Consider the following 20084-nt stretch of genomic DNA (forward strand, 5'->3'; position numbering starts at 1 on the left):
AATCAGGTACTTGAACTTGTGTAGACTCCCATGGACACGTCAGTTTTGGTACGTGCCCTCACCCAGACTATCCAAGACTTTAAGACTAATCAGGTACTTGAACTTGTGTAGACTCCCATGGACAGGTCAGTTTTGGTACGTGCCCTCACCCAGACTATCCAAGACTTTAAAACTAATCAGGTACTTGAACTTGTGTAGACTCCCATGGACCCGTCAGTTTTGGTACGTGCCCTCGCCCAGACTATCCAAGACTTTAAGACTAATCAGGTACTTGAACTTGTGTAGACTCCCATGGACAGGTCAGTTTTGGTACGTGTCCTGACTCAGACTATCTAAGACTAATTGTATGCTTGAACTTGTGTACACTCTCCCATGGACATGTCAGGTTTGGTACGTGCCCTCACCCAGACTATCCAAGACTTTAAGACTAATCAGGTACTTGAACTTGTGTAGACTCCCATGGACAGGTCAGTTTTGGTATGTGCCCTCACCCAGACTATCCAAGACTTTAAGACTAATCAGGTACTTGAACTTGTGTAGACTCCCATGGACAGGTCAGTTTTGGTACGTGCCCTCACCCAGACTATCCAAGACTTTAAGACTAATCAGGTACTTGAACTTGTGTAGACTCCCATGGACAGGTCAGTTTTGGTACGTGCCCTCACCCAGACTATCCAAGACTTTAAGACTAATCAGGTACTTGAACTTGTGTAGACTCCCATGGACAGGTCAGTTTTGGTATGTGCCCTTACCCAGACTATCCAAGACTTTAAGACTAATCAGGTACTTGAACTTGTGTAGACTCCCATGGACAGGTCAGTTTTGGTACGTGCCCTCACCCAGACTATCCAAGACTTTAACACTAATCAGGTACTTGAACTTGTGTAGACTCCCATGGACAGGTCAGTTTTGGTATGTGCCCTCACCCAGACTATCCAAGACTTTAAAACTAATCAGGTACTTGAACTTGTGTAGACTCCCATGGACACGTCAGTTTTGGTACGTGCCCTCGCCCAGACTATCCAAGACTTTAAGACTAATCAGGTACTTGAATTTGTGTAGACTCCCATGGACAGGTCAGTTTTGGTATGTGCCCTCACCCAGACTATTCAAGACTTTAAGACTAATCAGGTACTTGAACTTGTGTAGACTCCGATGGACAGGTCAGTTTTGGTATGTGCCCTCACCCAGACTATCCAAGACTTTAAGACTAATCAGGTACTTGAACTTGTGTAGACTCCCATGGACAGGTCAGTTTTGGTACGTGCCCTCACCCAGACTATCCAAGACTTTAAGACTAATCAGGTACTTGAACTTGTGTAGACTCCCATGGACAGGTCAGTTTTGGTATGTGCCCTCACCCAGACTATCCAAAACTTTAAGACTAATCAGGTACTTGAACTTGTGTAGACTCCCATGGACAGGTCAGTTTTGGTACGTGCCCTCACCCAGACTATCCAAGACTTTAAAACTAATCAGGTACTTGAACTTGTGTAGACTCCCATGGACACGTCAGTTTTGGTACGTGCCCTCGCCCAGACTATCCAAGACTTTAAGACTAATCAGGTACTTGAATTTGTGTAGACTCCCATGGACAGGTCAGTTTTGGTATGTGCCCTCACCCAGACTATTCAAGACTTTAAGACTAATCAGGTACTTGAACTTGTGTAGACTCCGATGGACAGGTCAGTTTTGGTATGTGCCCTCACCCAGACTATCCAAGACTTTAAGACTAATCAGGTACTTGAACTTGTGTAGACTCCCATGGACAGGTCAGTTTTGGTACGTGCCCTCACCCAGACTATCCAAGACTTTAAGACTAATCAGGTACTTGAACTTGTGTAGACTCCCATGGACAGGTCAGTTTTGGTATGTGCCCTCACCCAGACTATCCAAAACTTTAAGACTAATCAGGTACTTGAACTTGTGTAGACTCCCATGGACAGGTCAGTTTTGGTACGTGCCCTCACCCAGACTATCCAAGACTTTAAGACTAATCAGGTACTTGAACTTGTGTAGACTCCCATGGACAGGTCAGTTTTGGTATGTGCCCTTACCCAGACTATCCAAGACTTTAAGACTAATCAGGTACTTGAACTTGTGTAGACTCCCATGGACAGGTCAGTTTTGGTACGTGCCCTCACCCAGACTATCCAAGACTTTAAGACTAATCAGGTACTTGAACTTGTGTGGACTCCCATGGACAGGTCAGTTTTGGTATGTGCCCTCACCCAGACTATCCAAGACTTTAAGACTAATCAGGTACTTGAACTTGTGTAGACTCCCATGGACAGGTCAGTTTTGGTACGTGCCCTCACCCAGACTATCCAAGACTTTAAAACTAATCAGGTACTTGAACTTGTGTAGACTCCCATGGACACGTCAGTTTTGGTATGTGCCCTCACCCAGACTATCCAAGACTTTAAGACTAATCAGGTACTTGAACTTGTGTAGACTCCCATGGACAGGTCAGTTTTGGTACGTGCCCTCACCCAGACTATCCAAGACTTTAAGACTAATCAGGTACTTGAACTTGTGTAGACTCCCATGGACAGGTCAGTTTTGGTATGTGCCCTCACCCAGACTATCCAAAACTTTAAGACTAATCAGGTACTTGAACTTGTGTAGACTCCCATGGACAGGTCAGTTTTGGTACGTGCCCTCACCCAGACTATCCAAGACTTTAAAACTAATCAGGTACTTGAACTTGTGTAGACTCCCATGGACACGTCAGTTTTGGTACGTGCCCTCGCCCAGACTATCCAAGACTTTAAGACTAATCAGGTACTTGAATTTGTGTAGACTCCCATGGACAGGTCAGTTTTGGTATGTGCCCTCACCCAGACTATTCAAGACTTTAAGACTAATCAGGTACTTGAACTTGTGTAGACTCCGATGGACAGGTCAGTTTTGGTATGTGCCCTCACCCAGACTATCCAAGACTTTAAGACTAATCAGGTACTTGAACTTGTGTAGACTCCCATGGACAGGTCAGTTTTGGTACGTGCCCTCACCCAGACTATCCAAGACTTTAAGACTAATCAGGTACTTGAACTTGTGTAGACTCCCATGGACAGGTCAGTTTTGGTATGTGCCCTCACCCAGACTATCCAAAACTTTAAGACTAATCAGGTACTTGAACTTGTGTAGACTCCCATGGACAGGTCAGTTTTGGTACGTGCCCTCACCCAGACTATCCAAGACTTTAAGACTAATCAGGTACTTGAACTTGTGTAGACTCCCATGGACAGGTCAGTTTTGGTATGTGCCCTTACCCAGACTATCCAAGACTTTAAGACTAATCAGGTACTTGAACTTGTGTAGACTCCCATGGACAGGTCAGTTTTGGTACGTGCCCTCACCCAGACTATCCAAGACTTTAAGACTAATCAGGTACTTGAACTTGTGTAGACTCCCATGGACAGGTCAGTTTTGGTATGTGCCCTCACCCAGACTATCCAAGACTTTAAGACTAATCAGGTACTTGAACTTGTGTAGACTCCCATGGACAGGTCAGTTTTGGTACGTGCCCTCACCCAGACTATCCAAGACTTTAAAACTAATCAGGTACTTGAACTTGTGTAGACTCCCATGGACACGTCAGTTTTGGTACGTGCCCTCGCCCAGACTATCCAAGACTTTAAGACTAATCAGGTACTTGAATTTGTGTAGACTCCCATGGACAGGTCAGTTTTGGTATGTGCCCTCACCCAGACTATTCAAGACTTTAAGACTAATCAGGTACTTGAACTTGTGTAGACTCCGATGGACAGGTCAGTTTTGGTATGTGCCCTCACCCAGACTATCCAAGACTTTAAGACTAATCAGGTACTTGAACTTGTGTAGACTCCCATGGACACGTCAGTTTTGGTACGTGCCCTCGCCCAGACTATCCAAGACTTTAAGACTAATCAGGTACTTGAACTTGTGTAGACTCCCATGGACACGTCAGTTTTGGTACGTGCCCTCGCCCAGACTATCCAAGACTTTAAGACTAATCAGGTACTTGAACTTGTGTAGACTCCCATGGACAGGTCAGTTTTGGTACTTGTCCTGACTCAGACTATCTAAGACTAATTGTATGCTTGAACTTGTGTACACTCTCCCATGGACATGTCAGGTTTGGTATGTGCCTTCACCCTGACTATCCAAGACCCAGACTAATTGTGTACTTGAACTTGTGTACACTCTCCCATGGACATGTCAGGTTTGGTACATACCCTCGCCCTGACTCTCCGAGACTAATTGTGTGCTTGCACTTGTGTAGACTCTCCCATGGACATGTCAGTTTTGGTATGTGCCTTCACCCTGACTATCCAAGACCCAGACTAATTGTGTACTTGAACTTGTGTAGACTCTCCCTTGGACATGTCAGGTTTGGTACATACCCTTCTCCAGACTAATTGTGTGCTTGAACTTGTGTAGACTCTCCCATGGACATGTCTTTAATGGAGGCTGAGGACAAGCCTGTCAACGTGACTGAAGTTCCCGAATACGCCGCTGAGATCCACAGCTACCTGAGGGAGATGGAGGCGAGTCGTCACACTAAGCGGCACAGTCACCTGTGGCGTGTCTAAAGACCGCTGACCCTTGTCCGTCTTCTGTCCCGAGCAGGCCAAGAGCCGTCCCAGAGCAGGCTACATGAAGAAGCAGCCCGACATCACCAGCAGCATGCGTGCCATCCTGGTGGACTGGCTGGTAGAGGTGGGTGAGGAGTACAAGCTCCAGAATGAGACCCTCTACCTGGCCGTCAACTACATCGACCGCTTCCTGTCGTCCATGTCCGTCCTGAGGGGCAAGCTGCAGCTGGTGGGCACCGCCGCCATGCTGCTGGCCTCGTAAGTCCAACTGCACCACCCTAACCCAGAGTAAGTAGCACCTGTTCCTCCTAACGCCGAGCGTCTGCCCACCGCAGCAAGTTTGAGGAGATCTACCCCCCGGAAGTGTCGGAGTTTGTCTACATCACCGACGACACCTACACCAAGAAGCAGGTGTTGAGAATGGAGCAGCTAGTGCTGAAGGTGCTCTCCTTCGACCTGGCGGCACCCACCATCAACCAGTTCCTCACGCAGTACTTCCTGCATCACCACACCAGCAAGCAGGCCCAGAGCCTGGCCATGGTGAGAGTGTGCTCCAAACGCAACCACAAGTTTGACATTTAATGATTGGGATTTTGGTTGCAGTACCTGGGAGAGCTCAGCCTGGTGGATTGTGATCCCTTCTTGAAGTATCTTCCATCTCAGATGGCTGCAGCCGCTTACATCCTGGCCAACAACACGCTGACTGGTGCATCATGGGTAAGTCTGTCCCACATGACTTGAAAACCTACATTCACTGATCTGGGTCAATTGTTCATAACCACTTAAAAACCAGTCGCTGTTTTTGCAAAGAGCTTTTTCCAGAAAAGAGATGGTATTTTCTGGACTATAGAGCACATCCTATTTAAGCCACACCCACTAACCTTTCGGGCAAACAAAGAAATAGCATATTTTCACACAAGACAAGCACAAAAATAGCCTTTTGTAACGACACCAGAAAAAGATGCTACTTTTGTTGGTTGTTGTTCAAAGAAAAACTCCGGAAGTTCTAGACACTAGTACAAAAGGCAGCAGCAACTGAACATACGTGTGTGTGTGTGTATTTATATATGTATTTATATATATATATATATATATATATATATATATATATATATATATATATATATATAACACTTTCAGCCTTTTTAAAGAAATAGCCTCCATTTTGCTCTCAAGGTGGCTGGAGCCTACCCCAGCTGGTGACCATGCTTTAGCGCACAAAAAATATCTCAGTGATATGGGATTGACTGCTAAAACGTTACTGGGGGGGTGTTAGCGACGGCAGCGATGACCAAGAAGAACACGGAGTAGGAATATAATTACACTTTATGTACATATTTATACACAGATTTGAACAATTAGTTATTCACTGAAATATATTTACTAATTGTGGTTCTTACAAAAAAATATATAATCTTATAAAATCTAAAAGCTTAAATGTCTCTTGAAGCCCACTCCAAAAAATCTTGAACTTTAGACTGCCATCAGTTTTACTCCCTACACTTAACCATGTCTTTCCTACTGCCTGCAGACTTTGCACCCTTTGTTAGGGCAATGAATTTTTCGGGGCTTCCAAAAAAAATAGTGTAAGGCCTTATCGTAAGGAAAGTCCTTGGAGTCGGGTCCGTTGATGGAGATTCTCAGGCAATACGCCAGGTGTTCTCCTTGCAGCTGATTCCTCAGGTCTGTTTTCACCTAAGGAATCATCAAAAAAAAGTTAATGTCATAAACTGCACCAGTAAAGAAAATATTTGTTTTGCTCCTCAGAGTGATGCTCTTACCCTATTCAAAGTAGAAAAATCCCGTTCACAATTATCACTTGAAACGGGGATCACCAAGGCAATGCCTGCGAGGAGGCTGAGGCAAGGGTAGACATTATCCCATTCGTCCAGCAGAGTAAGGATGTCAGCCTGGTTCCTGTCCTTCAAAAAACTTATTTGGCAATAGTTAGTGTGTGTTATTAATCATATCCTCTAGTTATAAATCCAGTTTAATTCACCCACCTTGAATGCCCCAGTAATCACATGGTTCTTAAATGAAGTCCACTCCTGCAGGACCTCATTCTGTTGCTCAGGCCAGAATTTTCTGGCAAGAATCCTCAGATTGTCGATGTTAGCAGAGTCATCTTGCAGAGCGGCCGATTTAGGTCCAAAGACACTGAAAGCCCCAAGTATGTCCAGGTCATGGAACCGCAGGTGTAGGTTTTTTTCCCGGCCACTTAGGTAAGTGTGGATGACCTACAATGAACATAAGAAGATGAGCTTACAGCTACCTTTTAATATAGTCATTAAGGGTCAGACCATAGAGTCAGGAGTACAGATAAAAAAAACATGTAAGAGGTAAATCCTTACTTCAATCATTATTTACCTCTTGCTGGAATCTGGCTGCCCCTCCCTTGTGGCTTCCTGGCCCCCGTCCTCTCCTGTCCCTCTCCTCCTCATGCTGTATGTTAAAGGCCCCAAGACCTTGGGAATTATCCAGGTCCTTGTGAAGGTGAGACAGAAATGATCCCGGGAGTGGAGTCTGTCCAGCTTCTCTGATGTTCCTCAGAGTATTAATGGTGACAGGGACCTAAATTAAAAAACATAGCTACTGTTACTGCTCAGATATGGAAAGGACCCCTATTTCAATGTATCAAAACACACTGACTTTTATCACACTAATTAGATGTGCACATTCAGCATACCATCTCCTTTACATGAAGGAAGTTGACGTCTGCTTTCTGAAATACTCTGGAGAGACTTGCAAGGTGGGGCAAAACATCAGCTTGCAGATAAACAGCAGCCACAAATCTGTAGGTGGCACAAAAAGTTTTTTGCCACCGGACATCCACGCATTTCTGCCTCCTCTGCCAGGGCTGCTGGCAGGTTTCTCTGCAAGTTCTCAATTGCCTTGTGCTGAGACAGCCAACCTGTGTCTTTTACTTCCTGAAAATGTTGCAAAATAGACAGAAAATAACTATGCTATCACATTTTACATTATGAATACACAAAAGATAACTACTACAGTATCAAATTACAATTACCCTAATTTTGAAGTCACTAACACCAAGGGTGATGGATGCTGCCTTAAGTGTTGCAGTGTGATTTGCACTGTTGCGGAAAAATAAGTGGAGATCTTGCAGGTGATCTCTGAAGGTGGCCATGTATGAGTCCTTGCAGGCAAGGGCTAATCTATGGGCAGCACAAGCCACACCCACGGTCTTTGGATAGCTGTCAGTAAGTTGCTTCACAACACCATTCACACGCCCTGAATTAAAAAAATATATATATGTTTTTTAATATAAAATTAATCAGTCACGAACATAAGTTATAACAAACAATTTGACACGGTATGTATAATAATAGCTGTCATAACAGCTGCTCCATCAGTCCCCACTCCATAAAGTCTTGCTGTTGGCAGGCCTTTCTTCCAGATTGCAGTCTTTATGGCTGTCACAATAGTGTGTGCTTTGCCATCAGCACGTTCAACCAGGTCCAGGAACTGCTTGGAAACATGCCCCTCTTTAGCCAGGTATCTGAGAGAAAGCAAAGTAGTAAGTATTCACATATATGAGCCAGGATATGTAAGATTTGGATGAAATTCTACTTCCATACGGACATGCACATGGAACTGCCTGGCTGTGGAGACGTCTGTACTTTCATCAATATTTTTACTTGTCCTGCCCAGGTTTTTTTCTGGCTTATATCTTACTAAAATCCTTCCCGTTGACTATTTACAACACTACACAGTATTTGTTATTATCTATAATTACATTTAAATTACATTAAAATTAAATGCTATTTCACATTATTTGACCGCAGCAGTTACACCCATCTGAACAGGTCAGCCACCTGTTTAAAGCCCGATCACAGTTGAAATCTTGAAATGAAGGGCCTTTGATGGCTAAAACATTAACCTGGACAACATTTAAACAGCTGGTTGGCTCAGATTTGATTCTTTTCATTGCATTGACATGCTGCAGTGGACAGTGCACAATGTAGCTTTCAGTATTAATGCAGTATCTGAAGCACCGTCTCCACGTGTGTTTATTGACAACAGGGTTATCACCTGGACACGTTAGCTCGTCGCTATGGTAACAGGTAACTGTTACTGCGTGCGTCTGCCCCGGTCCCAAAAATAAAAATGAAGAAAATCTGAGTCTGTGCTGCACACTGCACAGGTTTGGACCACTTTTGAACTTGTTTGCCAAGACGTCTTACCCTCGTATTTTGATCCGGTCGGTCCATTATTCCTTTACTTCGTTGTCGTCGTCTTCTTCTTCTTCTTCTGACCCACCAGGTGAATTAAGTGCAATTGGCGTAGTTACAATGCATAGTAGGCTACTGCCATCTACTGCACTGGAGTTGTAACTACAAGCTCCATTTACAGACAGTCCCATTGCTTTTATGAGCGGTCGAGCGAGTCAAAAGCCGAAAAATCCATTTGTGGCGGCCGTAATTCTTTCGTGGTGGGCCGCCACAAATAAATGAATGTGTGGGAAACCCTGATTTATATAGCGCTTTTCCTCTAGTGACTCAAAGCACTTTACATAGTGAAACCCAATATCTAATTTTTACATTTAAACCAGTGTGTGTGGCACTGGGAGCAGCGTCTTGCCCAAGGACACAACGGCAGTGACTAGGATGGCGGAAGCGGGGATCGAACCTGCAACCCTCAAGTTGCTGGCACGGCCGCTCTACCAACCGAGTTATACCGCCCCGATGAAGGATTTATATCGCCATTTTAAACTCAACACCACAGATTACTTTTAAAAGGTAATTATAGTTACTTGTTTAATTACTAGGGAAAGTAATGCTTAACTTACAAAGAACTCTCCATGTCATTTGCAGTTGAATACCAGGAATTGATGAACGTGGACCCTGACTTAAACAAGTTGAAAAACTTATTGGGGTGTTACTATTTAGTGGTCAATTGTTGGGAATATGTACTGAACTGTGCAATCTACTAATAAAAGTTTCAATCAAGTTCCATATGAGTAATGTGTGCCTGCAGGTCTACATTTTTTTTAAAGGCGGTGTCTGTTGCCAAGCAAATTGATGGCACTGAATTAGTTTGCTTTAGCTGTTTGTTGGCTTTAATTCTGTAGAATCTTTTCACCGGCTAGTCTTACCTGTGCGGGTATGTTGGCTGTGCGCCAAGGCAAATGTGGCGGGGGGGGGGTCAGTGTGGGCAATGGGTGGCTCTGCCCGCCCGATCCTACGATGCCTGCTGGGCTCGTCGCTAAAGACTGTAACACAGGCACATCAAAAGATGGCGGTATTGTCTCTAATATACTGGATAACCCTTTCTAAAATATACCATTATTAAATATAAAAGGTGTATACCGCCCACCTCTACTATGAGCGATAAAACATTGGAGATTAACGTTTCAGGCAGGCAGCTGTGGGAACAAAGCCCACCCACACCTGGGATGTAGTTACCATAACAACCGGCAGATGCCAACCATTAAAATACTTTCTATAATTCAAGATTTGGGGTCATTTGAAAATGTTACTGTACATATCAGCGGCTACACTTTTGATTAAGGTTGAAAAACAAAAATTGGAATTGTGCTGGATTGAAAATCTTGACGTTTGGTCATTTGTCCAGATCTGACTTAATTAGTTGTCCTGTATGTGGACTATCCTTCTTCATGCATGCATTCTTCTCTGATTGTGTGAATTGTATTATTCTCTTCAAATAAGACAATAGTTGTTGTCTCCTTTTTATGTAGAAAAGTATGAAAACACATTTTCACTGGTGTACAGTCTTCTTGGAGGGTGTGATAAATAATTGGTATCTGTTACTGTGCAGGACATCATATGATGTACTTGGCTGCATCTATAATTAATCATAATTGAACAATGACACAAATGCGACTAAAAATAGACCGCACTACTTAAAATAAATAAATCAACCAACCAACCCCTCACATGTGCAAATGGGTATTTCAACCCTTTCGCATTTTGCTCTTAAAACAAATCCATCCAAATGTGATAAAGCGAGAGTAACCAGTGTTGGCGCTAGGAATTTTCAAAATAGGGTCCCACTTTTTTTGTGAGTGTTTTGAAAACAAATGATACATGTATGCATGGTCCTGTTGTGTCTCACATTCTATATTGTGTTTTGGAAAAAGGTTGTTAGAAATGTGACTTCATTCATTCAAAAAATAATACAAAAAAAAGCACATTTTTATGGATTTGTTAATGTATTCAGTTATAAACATTCATTCTTCTTTCCTTCATGGATCTAAACTTTACTGCTGCCGGTATTTTTTTCTATATTTGTATTTAATAAGTTGTAGGTGTATTTATTTCAGTGTAAAAAGTGTTTTGCTTGGTTGATGAAATGATAATGGTGGGCCAGGACATGACATATTGAATTGATTATCCTCAGCTGTATGTAATCATCAGTCCTTTTTGAAAAGTGCCACATCTACACTCTCATGGCAAATAATGCCAACAGACTTAGAATTTGGCAAGTTAGTTTCAATGTGATTTCATAGAGTGGCACTCTGGCTTGGTGATGGGCATAAGCTGTGTGTTCCCCTTTAAGAATGGCGGTGAGTGAGTGCTAGCCTGTTCAGGACTGTTACTAGCATGGTGGATGTCCGCTTGGTTTTGTGGGAAACATCAAAGATTTGTAACAAATGGAAGACCAAAGAGTGGAAGTGTAGAGGGTGAAATAGGAGGGTGTTTTTTGGTGCCTGCTGAGGCTGGGTCTTTAAACATTAGTTCACCCGCTCGTAAAGGTCTTCTTTTTCTTAGCCTGGGCGTACAAAACATCTTTCCATCTTCATAAGTCAGCCATTTGCTGAAAAGTGGCTCCGAAACGTCACTTTTTGGGTTGTTTGCTGGCCATGAGGAAAACAACTCCTGAGAGTCCTAACAGCAGAAATGCAGTAGTTGTGATGGATACAACTTGAGGCCAATCAAAATGTAAGAAATTGTACAGGAAAGCACATTACTTTGAACTCCACCAATAATGAACCATTTGACCCGGCAAATATAAACAAAACACTGACAAAAAGCGATTATGTGTTAAAAGGCATCCAGGGGACGCGGGGACTTTTGGAATTGACTGTCCTTTCTGATTTCAAAGTGTAAAAAGACACAAACGCCTTTAATGCCAATATTGATAACCTTTTCTGTATTTGTTTGAAATACATTTAGAATATTTCTGAGAGTGGGGCTGCTCCACATGGAACTACAGCTTAGTTGAACAAACTGTTGTTTTTACCACCACGTAACACAAACTGCACAGGAAATGTTGAACAACAAATCAGTGATAGAAGTTACTAACCTGTTTGTTGACAAGAGCAGACAAACTGTTGCTGCTACGTTGCTAAGCTAACATTAGCTCAGAGCACTGAGACATCCCTGACGTCACTAGGCAACAGGCACACACTTTAAAAACTGGTCTCATATCCTATTCTAATGTGATACAGTCCTGATGCTACCAAGTATTGTGGTGGTGTAGCTGCGCTGCTACTAGTGAAACATTCCTGATTGAAGATTCCCAGCTTAGTTTGTGGTCCAGAAGATGAACATGGATGCCAATAGAAGACTAACAACTGTCATAAATATTTCTTCTATACTTACTCACCCTAATGAAGATGATATTATGTAACAGGAGATAATCTTTAGACACATGTTTGCTTGTTTGTTTTCCAGTCATTGTACTGATTGGCCGTGTACAGCCTGTAAAAGGAGATAACTTTGTGTTGCAGCCCAAGTCCCTGGTGGAGAAGACGGGCTACACTGTGGACGAACTCAGGCCGTGTGTGGAGGATCTTCACCAGATGTACCTGAACGCATCACAGCACGCTCAGCAGTCCATCAGAGAGAAGTACAAGACAGCAAAGTAAGTTTAGTCATCATCTAGTTGGACTCAAGTCCTTGCCATCGCCTACTAATAGAATGACTTTATTTTGAAGTCAGAAAAGCCATTGTTCAACAAAAATCCTCTTCAGCCTACAATTAGCATTCAAATATTTCATCTAACACGACACAAATGACATGAAGTCATATTTAATGTTACGTGAAAATGAAAGTAGACGACATAAATGACAGGAAGTAATATTTCATGTAACGTGGACATGAAAGTAAACATGAAGTAATATTTCATGTAACGTGGAAATGAAAGTAGACATCATGAAGTAATATTTCATGTAACGTGGAAATGAAAGTAGACATCATGAAGTAATATTTCATGTAACGTGGACATGAAAGTAAACATCATGAAGTAATATTTCATGTAACGTGGACATGAAAGTAAACATCATGAAGTAATATTTCATGTAACGTGGACATGAAAGTAAACATCATGAAGTAATATTTCATGTAACGTGGACATGAAAGTAGACATCATGAAGTAATATTTCATGTAACGTGGACATGAAAGTAAACATGAAGTAATATTTCATGTAACGTGGACATGAAAGTAAACATGAAGTAATATTTCATGTAACGTGGACATGAAAGTAGACATCATGAAGTAATATTTCATGTAACGTGGACATGAAAGTAAACATCATGAAGTAATACTTCATGTAACGTGGACATGAAAGTAAACATGAAGTAATATTTCATGTAACGTGGACATGAAAGTAGACATCATGAAGTAATATTTCATGTAACGTGGACATGAAAGTAAACATCATGAAGTAATATTTCATGTAACGTGGACATGAAAGTAAACATGAAGTAATATTTCATGTAACGTGGACATGAAAGTAAACATGAAGTAATATTTCATGTAACGTGGACATGAAAGTAGACATCATGAAGTAATATTTCATGTAACGTGGACATGAAAGTAAACATCATGAAGTAATATTTCATGTAACGTGGACATGAAAGTAAACATGAAGTAATATTTCATGTAACGTGGACATGAAAGTAGACATCATGAAGTAATATTTCATGTAACGTGGACATGAAAGTAAACATGAAGTAATATTTCATGTAACGTGGACATGAAAGTAGACATCATGAAGTAATATTTCATGTAACGTGGACATGAAAGTAAACATGAAGTAATACTTCATGTAACGTGGACATGAAAGTAAACATGAAGTAATATTTCATGTAACGTGGACATGAAAGTAGACATCATGAAGTAATATTTCATGTAACGTGGACATGAAAGTAAACAACATGAAGTAATATTTCATGTAACGTGGACATGAAAGTAAACATCATGAAGTAATATTTCATGTAACGTGGACATGAAAGTAAACATGAAGTAATATTTCATGTAACGTGGAAATGAAAGTAAACATCATGAAGTAATATTTCATGTAACGTGGACATGAAAGTAAACATCATGAAGTAATATTTCATGTAACGTGGACATGAAAGTAAACATGAAGTAATATTTCATGTAACGTGGACATGAAAGTAAACATGAAGTAATATTTCATGTAACGTGGACATGAAAGTAGACATCATGAATATTTCATGTAACGTGGACATGAAAGTAAACAACATGAAGTAATATTTCATGTAACGTGGACATGAAAGTAAACATGAAGTAATATTTCATGTAACGTGGACATGAAAGTAAACATGAAGTAATATTTCATGTAACGTGGACATGAAAGTAGACATCATGAAGTAATATTTCATGTAACGTGGACATGAAAGTAAACATCATGAAGTAATATTTCATGTAACGTGGACATGAAAGTAAACATCATGAAGTAATATTTCATGTAACGTGGACATGAAAGTAAACATGAAGTAATACTTCATGTAACGTGGACATGAAAGTAAACATGAAGTAATATTTCATGTAACGTGGACATGAAAGTAGACATCATGAAGTAATATTTCATGTAACGTGGACATGAAAGTAAACAACATGAAGTAATATTTCATGTAACGTGGACATGAAAGTAAACATCATGAAGTAATATTTCATGTAACGTGGACATGAAAGTAAACATGAAGTAATATTTCATGTAACGTGGAAATGAAAGTAAACATCATGAAGTAATATTTCATGTAACGTGGACATGAAAGTAAACATCATGAAGTAATATTTCATGTAACGTGGACATGAAAGTAAACATGAAGTAATATTTCATGTAACGTGGACATGAAAGTAAACATGAAGTAATATTTCATGTAACGTGGACATGAAAGTAGACATCATGAATATTTCATGTAACGTGGACATGAAAGTAAACAACATGAAGTAATATTTCATGTAACGTGGACATGAAAGTAAACATGAAGTAATATTTCATGTAACGTGGACATGAAAGTAAACATGAAGTAATATTTCATGTAACGTGGACATGAAAGTAGACATCATGAAGTAATATTTCATGTAACGTGGACATGAAAGTAAACATCATGAAGTAATATTTCATGTAACGTGGACATGAAAGTAAACATCATGAAGTAATATTTCATGTAACGTGGACATGAAAGTAAACATCATGAAGTAATATTTCATGTAAAGTGGACATGAAAGTAAACATCATGAAGTAATATTTCATGTAACGTGGACATGAAAGTAAACATCATGAAGTAATATTTCATGTAACGTGGACATGAAAGTAAACATCATGAAGTAATATTTCATGTAACGTGGACACGAAAGTAAACATGAAGTAATATTTCATGTAACGTGGACATGAAAGTAAACATCATGAAGTAATATTTCATGTAACGTGGACATGAAAGTAAAACACATGAAGTAATATTTCATGTAACGTGGACATGAAAGTAAACATGAAGTAATATTTCATGTAACGTGGACATGAAAGTAAAACACATGAAGTAATATTTCATGTAACGTGGACATGAAAGTAATCATGAAGTAATATTTCATGTAACGTGGACATGAAAGTAAACATGAAGTAATATTTCATGTAACGTGGACATGAAAGTAGACATCATGAAGTAATATTTCATGTAACGTGGACATGGAAGTAAACATCATGAAGTAATATTTCATGTAACGTGGACATGAAAGTAAACATGAAGTAATATTTCATGTAACGTGGACATGAAAGTAAACATGAAGTAATATTTCATGTAACGTGGACATGAAAGTAAACATGAAGTAATATTTCATGTAACGTGGACATGAAAGTAAACATGAAGTAATATTTCATGTAACGTGGACATGAAAGTAAACATCATGAAGTAATATTTCATGTAATGTGGACATGAAAGTAAACATGAAGTAATATTTCATGTAATGTGGACATGAAAGTAAACATGAAGTAATATTTCATGTAACGTGGACATGAAAGTAAACATGAAGTAATATTTCATGTAACGTGGACATGAAAGTAAACATCATGAAGTAATATTTCATGTAATGTGGACATGAAAGTAAACATCATGTAGTAATATTTCATGTAACGTGGACATGAAAGTAAACATGAAGTAATATTTCATGTAACGTGGACATGAAAGTAAACATGAAGTAATATTTCATGTAACGTGGACATGAAAGTAGACATCATGAAGTAATATTTCATGTAACGTGGACATGAAAGTAAACATGAAGTAATATTTCATGTAACGTGGACATGAAAGTAGACATCATGAAGTAATATTTCATGTAACGTGGACATGAAAGTAAACATGAAGTAATATTTCATGTAACGTGGACATGAAAGTAAACATGAAGTAATATTTCATGTAACGTGGACATGAAAGTAGACATCATGAAGTAATATTTCATGTAACGTTGACATGAAAGTAAACATGAAGTAATATTTCATGTAACGTGGACATGAAAGTAGACATCATGAAGTAATATTTCATGTAACGTGGACATGAAAGTAAACATCATGAAGTAATATTTCATGTAATGTGGACATGAAAGTAAACATGAAGTAATATTTCATGTAACGTGGACATGAAAGTAAACATGAAGTAATATTTCATGTAACGTGGACATGAAAGTAAACATGAAGTAATATTTCATGTAACGTGGACATGAAAGTAAACATCATGAAGTAATATTTCATGTAACGTGGACATGAAAGTAGACATCATGAAGTAATATTTCATGTAACGTGGACATGAAAGTAAACATGAAGTAATATTTCATGTAATGTGGACATGAAAGTAAACATCATGAAGTAATATTTCATGTAACGTGGACATGAAAGTAAACATGAAGTAATATTTCATGTAACGTGGACATGAAAGTAAACATCATGAAGTAATATTTCATGTAACGTGGACATGAAAGTAAACATGAAGTAATATTTCATGTAACGTGGACATGAAAGTAGACATCATGAAGTAATATTTCATGTAACGTGGACATGAAAGTAAACATGAAGTAATATTTCATGTAACGTGGACATGAAAGTAGACATCATGAAGTAATATTTCATGTAACGTGGACATGAAAGTAAACATCATGAAGTAATATTTCATGTAACGTGGACATGAAAGTAAACATGAAGTAATATTTCATGTAACGTGGACATGAAAGTAGACATCATGAAGTAATATTTCATGTAACGTGGACATGAAAGTAGACATCATGAAGTAATATTTCATGTAACGTGGACATGAAAGTAAACATGAAGTAATATTTCATGTAACGTGGACATGAAAGTAGACATCATGAAGTAATATTTCATGTAACGTGGACATGAAAGTAAACATGAAGTAATACTTCATGTAACGTGGACATGAAAGTAAACATGAAGTAATACTTCATGTAACGTGGACATGAAAGTAAACATGAAGTAATATTTCATGTAACGTGGACATGAAAGTAAACATGAAGTAATATTTCATGTAACGTGGACATGAAAGTAAACATGAAGTAATATTTCATGTAACGTGGACATGAAAGTAAACATCATGAAGTAATATTTCATGTAACGTGGACATGAAAGTAAACATCATGAAGTAATATTTCATGTAACGTGGACATGAAAGTAAACATCATGAAGTAATATTTCATGTAACGTGGACATGAAAGTAAACATCATGAAGTAATATTTCATGTAACGTGGACATGAAAGTAAACATCATGAAGTAATATTTCATGTAACGTGGACATGAAAGTAAACATCATGAAGTAATATTTCATGTAACGTGGACATGAAAGTAGACAACATAAATGACAGGAAGTAATATTTCATGTAACGTGGACATGAAAGTAGACAACATAAATGACAGGAAGTAATATTTCATGTAACGTGGAAAGGTAAGTAAGTACATAACATGAAGTAATATTTCATGTAACACGAAAATTAAAGTACACAACACTAATAACATGAAGTATATTTTAATTTAACATAAATGACATGAAGTAATTAATGTAAGGTGGACATGAAAGTACAGATAAGTGTAAAAATAGTATTGTAATATTTAATGTAAGGTAGACAATAGTACACATACAGTATAATAGTATTGTAATATTTAATGGAAGGTGGACATGAAAGTACACACATACAGTATAATAGTATTGTAATATTTAATGTAAAATGGACATGAGTACACACATACAGTATAATAGTATTGTAATATTTAATGGAAGGTGGACATAGTATAATAGTATTGTAATATTTAATGTAAAATGGACATGAGTACACACATACAGTAAAATAGTATTGTAATATTTAATGTAAAATGGACATGAGTACACACATACAGTATAATAGTATTGTAATATTTAATGGAAGGTGGACATAGTATAATAGTATTGTAATATTTAATGTAAAATGGACATGAGTACACACATACAGTAAAATAGTATTGTAATATTTAATGTAAAATGGACATGAGTACACACATACAGTATAATAGTATTGTAATATTTAATGGAAGGTGGACATGAAAGTACACACATACAGTATAATAGTATTGTAATATTTAATGTGGCCTAAAAGTGTGATGGTGAAATGTTGATGTGGTTGTAACCTTTGACCTGTCCAGGACCCAGGAAGTGTCCCTCATTGAGCCCCCAGAGACTCTCCACTTGGACTGACATGTTGACTCTTTTAAAGGTGACTTTTTATCCAGAGTGTAAATACTAACTGTTCGTTTGTTCCAGCACTTTGCTGTTCTTTGTTTTGTTGAAGCTGCTGTCGTCAGTCCATCATGGAGTCCTGTTTTACACTCAGGAAGAGAATAAAATCTACTTCCTCTTTTAAAGCTGACTGTGTGCTCCACTTTGTTAATAAACATGTACTTGCAACACTTGGCGAATACTGCATGAAATACATCAAGTACATGTACTTGCAACACTTGGCGAATACTGCATGAAATACTTCAAGTACATGTACTTGCAACACTTGTTGAATACTGCATGAAATACATCAAGTACATGTACTTGCAACACTTGTTGAATACTGCATGAAATACATCAAGTACATGTACTTGCAACACTTGTTGAATACTGCATGAAATACATCAAGTACATGTACTTGCAACACTTGGTGAATACTGCATGAAATACATCAAGTACATGTACTTGCAACACTTGGTGAATACTGCATGAAATACATCAAGTACATGTACTTGCAACACTTGGTGAATACTGCATGAAATACATCAAGTACATGTACTTGCAACACTTGGTGAATACTGCATGAAATACATCAAGTACATGTACTTGCAACACTTGGCGAATACTGCATGAAATACATCAAGTACATGTACTTGTAACCCTTGGCGAATACTGCATGAAATACATCAAGTACATGTAATATGTCCAAGTAGAAACTGGGTACACCTCCCAACTGAAAGGCTTCAATGCAAACACACGTCCTGTCACACCTCTAGTATACACAGAGTATCTGTGGATCCTTAAAAAGTCTTAAATTCAGGCCTTAAAAAGTATTACATTTATTAGAAATTCCTAAAATGGCCTTAAATGCAGTACTCAATGGTCTTAAATTGTCAGGCCAGTTTTTTTCCCGGGGCACGTCTTTGAGTAATCGAGGCAGAACTGGTGAATGAGAACAGCCAGCTGAAGCTCAACTGAGGCTCATTTGAGTGTGTGTTCAGTGTTTTGTTGTTGATCTTATAATGCTGTTATTGCACTATTATTGACCAAATGTCATTTATTTTTACCCTCACCTCAGTTATGTTTTTACTGACATTGGTGTTGGTTTGTTTGTTTTGGATGTCAAAGTTTTTGGATCTCTCAAGATTTTTGATAAGCTGTTTGGCAGAGTGGTGCTTATCAGTTTGTTTATTAATAAACATACAAAAAGTAAACTTGACTGATTGTCATTGGGGTTGTAGTACAGTGGGATCCCCAACCATCGCTTATATCTATAGATTTATTATTTTTTTCGGTCTTAAATTTCATTCAAGGTGGCATTAAAAAGGTCTTAAAAAGTCTTAAATTTGACTTGCTGAAACCTGCAGATACCCTGATACACATCATGGAACATTTTGTTTTCTATTTATTGTTTAAATACTTTAAAAAAAAGGGGGGGTTGGTGAAATGAACTGATGCTTCAGCCTACAACATTTCAAAAGTTTATTTAAAAGTACACAATGTTGTATAGTAAGACATGCA

The 20084-nt window shown here is 38.8% G+C and overlaps 1 protein-coding gene and 1 long non-coding RNA gene across 4 annotated transcripts in view; one reads left to right on the forward strand and one right to left on the reverse strand.

Annotated features, from left to right (window-relative positions):
• Positions 1–20084, forward strand: part of ccna2 (cyclin A2) — a 35703-nt gene that overhangs the window by 13607 nt on the left and 2012 nt on the right. The window contains exons 4-10 of one of the 3 annotated variants that reach the window (XM_061892020.1): positions 4426–4532; positions 4615–4838; positions 4916–5120; positions 5184–5297; positions 12292–12425; positions 18491–18561; positions 18637–18709. In XM_061892020.1, the coding sequence (XP_061748004.1) occupies positions 4426–4532; positions 4615–4838; positions 4916–5120; positions 5184–5297; positions 12292–12425; positions 18491–18542 (836 nt within the window). In that variant the 3' untranslated portion in view covers positions 18543–18561; positions 18637–18709. Of the gene's footprint in view, positions 1–4425; positions 4533–4614; positions 4839–4915; positions 5121–5183; positions 5298–12291; positions 12426–18490; positions 18710–20084 lie in introns of those variants that run through there. The other 2 variants (XM_061892019.1, XM_061892018.1) reach the window with 2 other exon arrangements.
• On the reverse strand, positions 6036–7146 carry LOC133546130 (uncharacterized). Its single transcript, XR_009804993.1, has 4 exons — positions 6948–7146; positions 6584–6817; positions 6362–6512; positions 6036–6275 (listed from the first exon to the last, which is right to left on the reverse strand). It is a non-coding gene; the product is annotated as an uncharacterized LOC133546130 (long non-coding RNA).

This window comes from Nerophis ophidion, linkage group LG29, assembly GCF_033978795.1.
Source record: "Nerophis ophidion isolate RoL-2023_Sa linkage group LG29, RoL_Noph_v1.0, whole genome shotgun sequence".
NCBI classification, from domain to species: domain Eukaryota; kingdom Metazoa; phylum Chordata; class Actinopteri; order Syngnathiformes; family Syngnathidae; genus Nerophis; species Nerophis ophidion.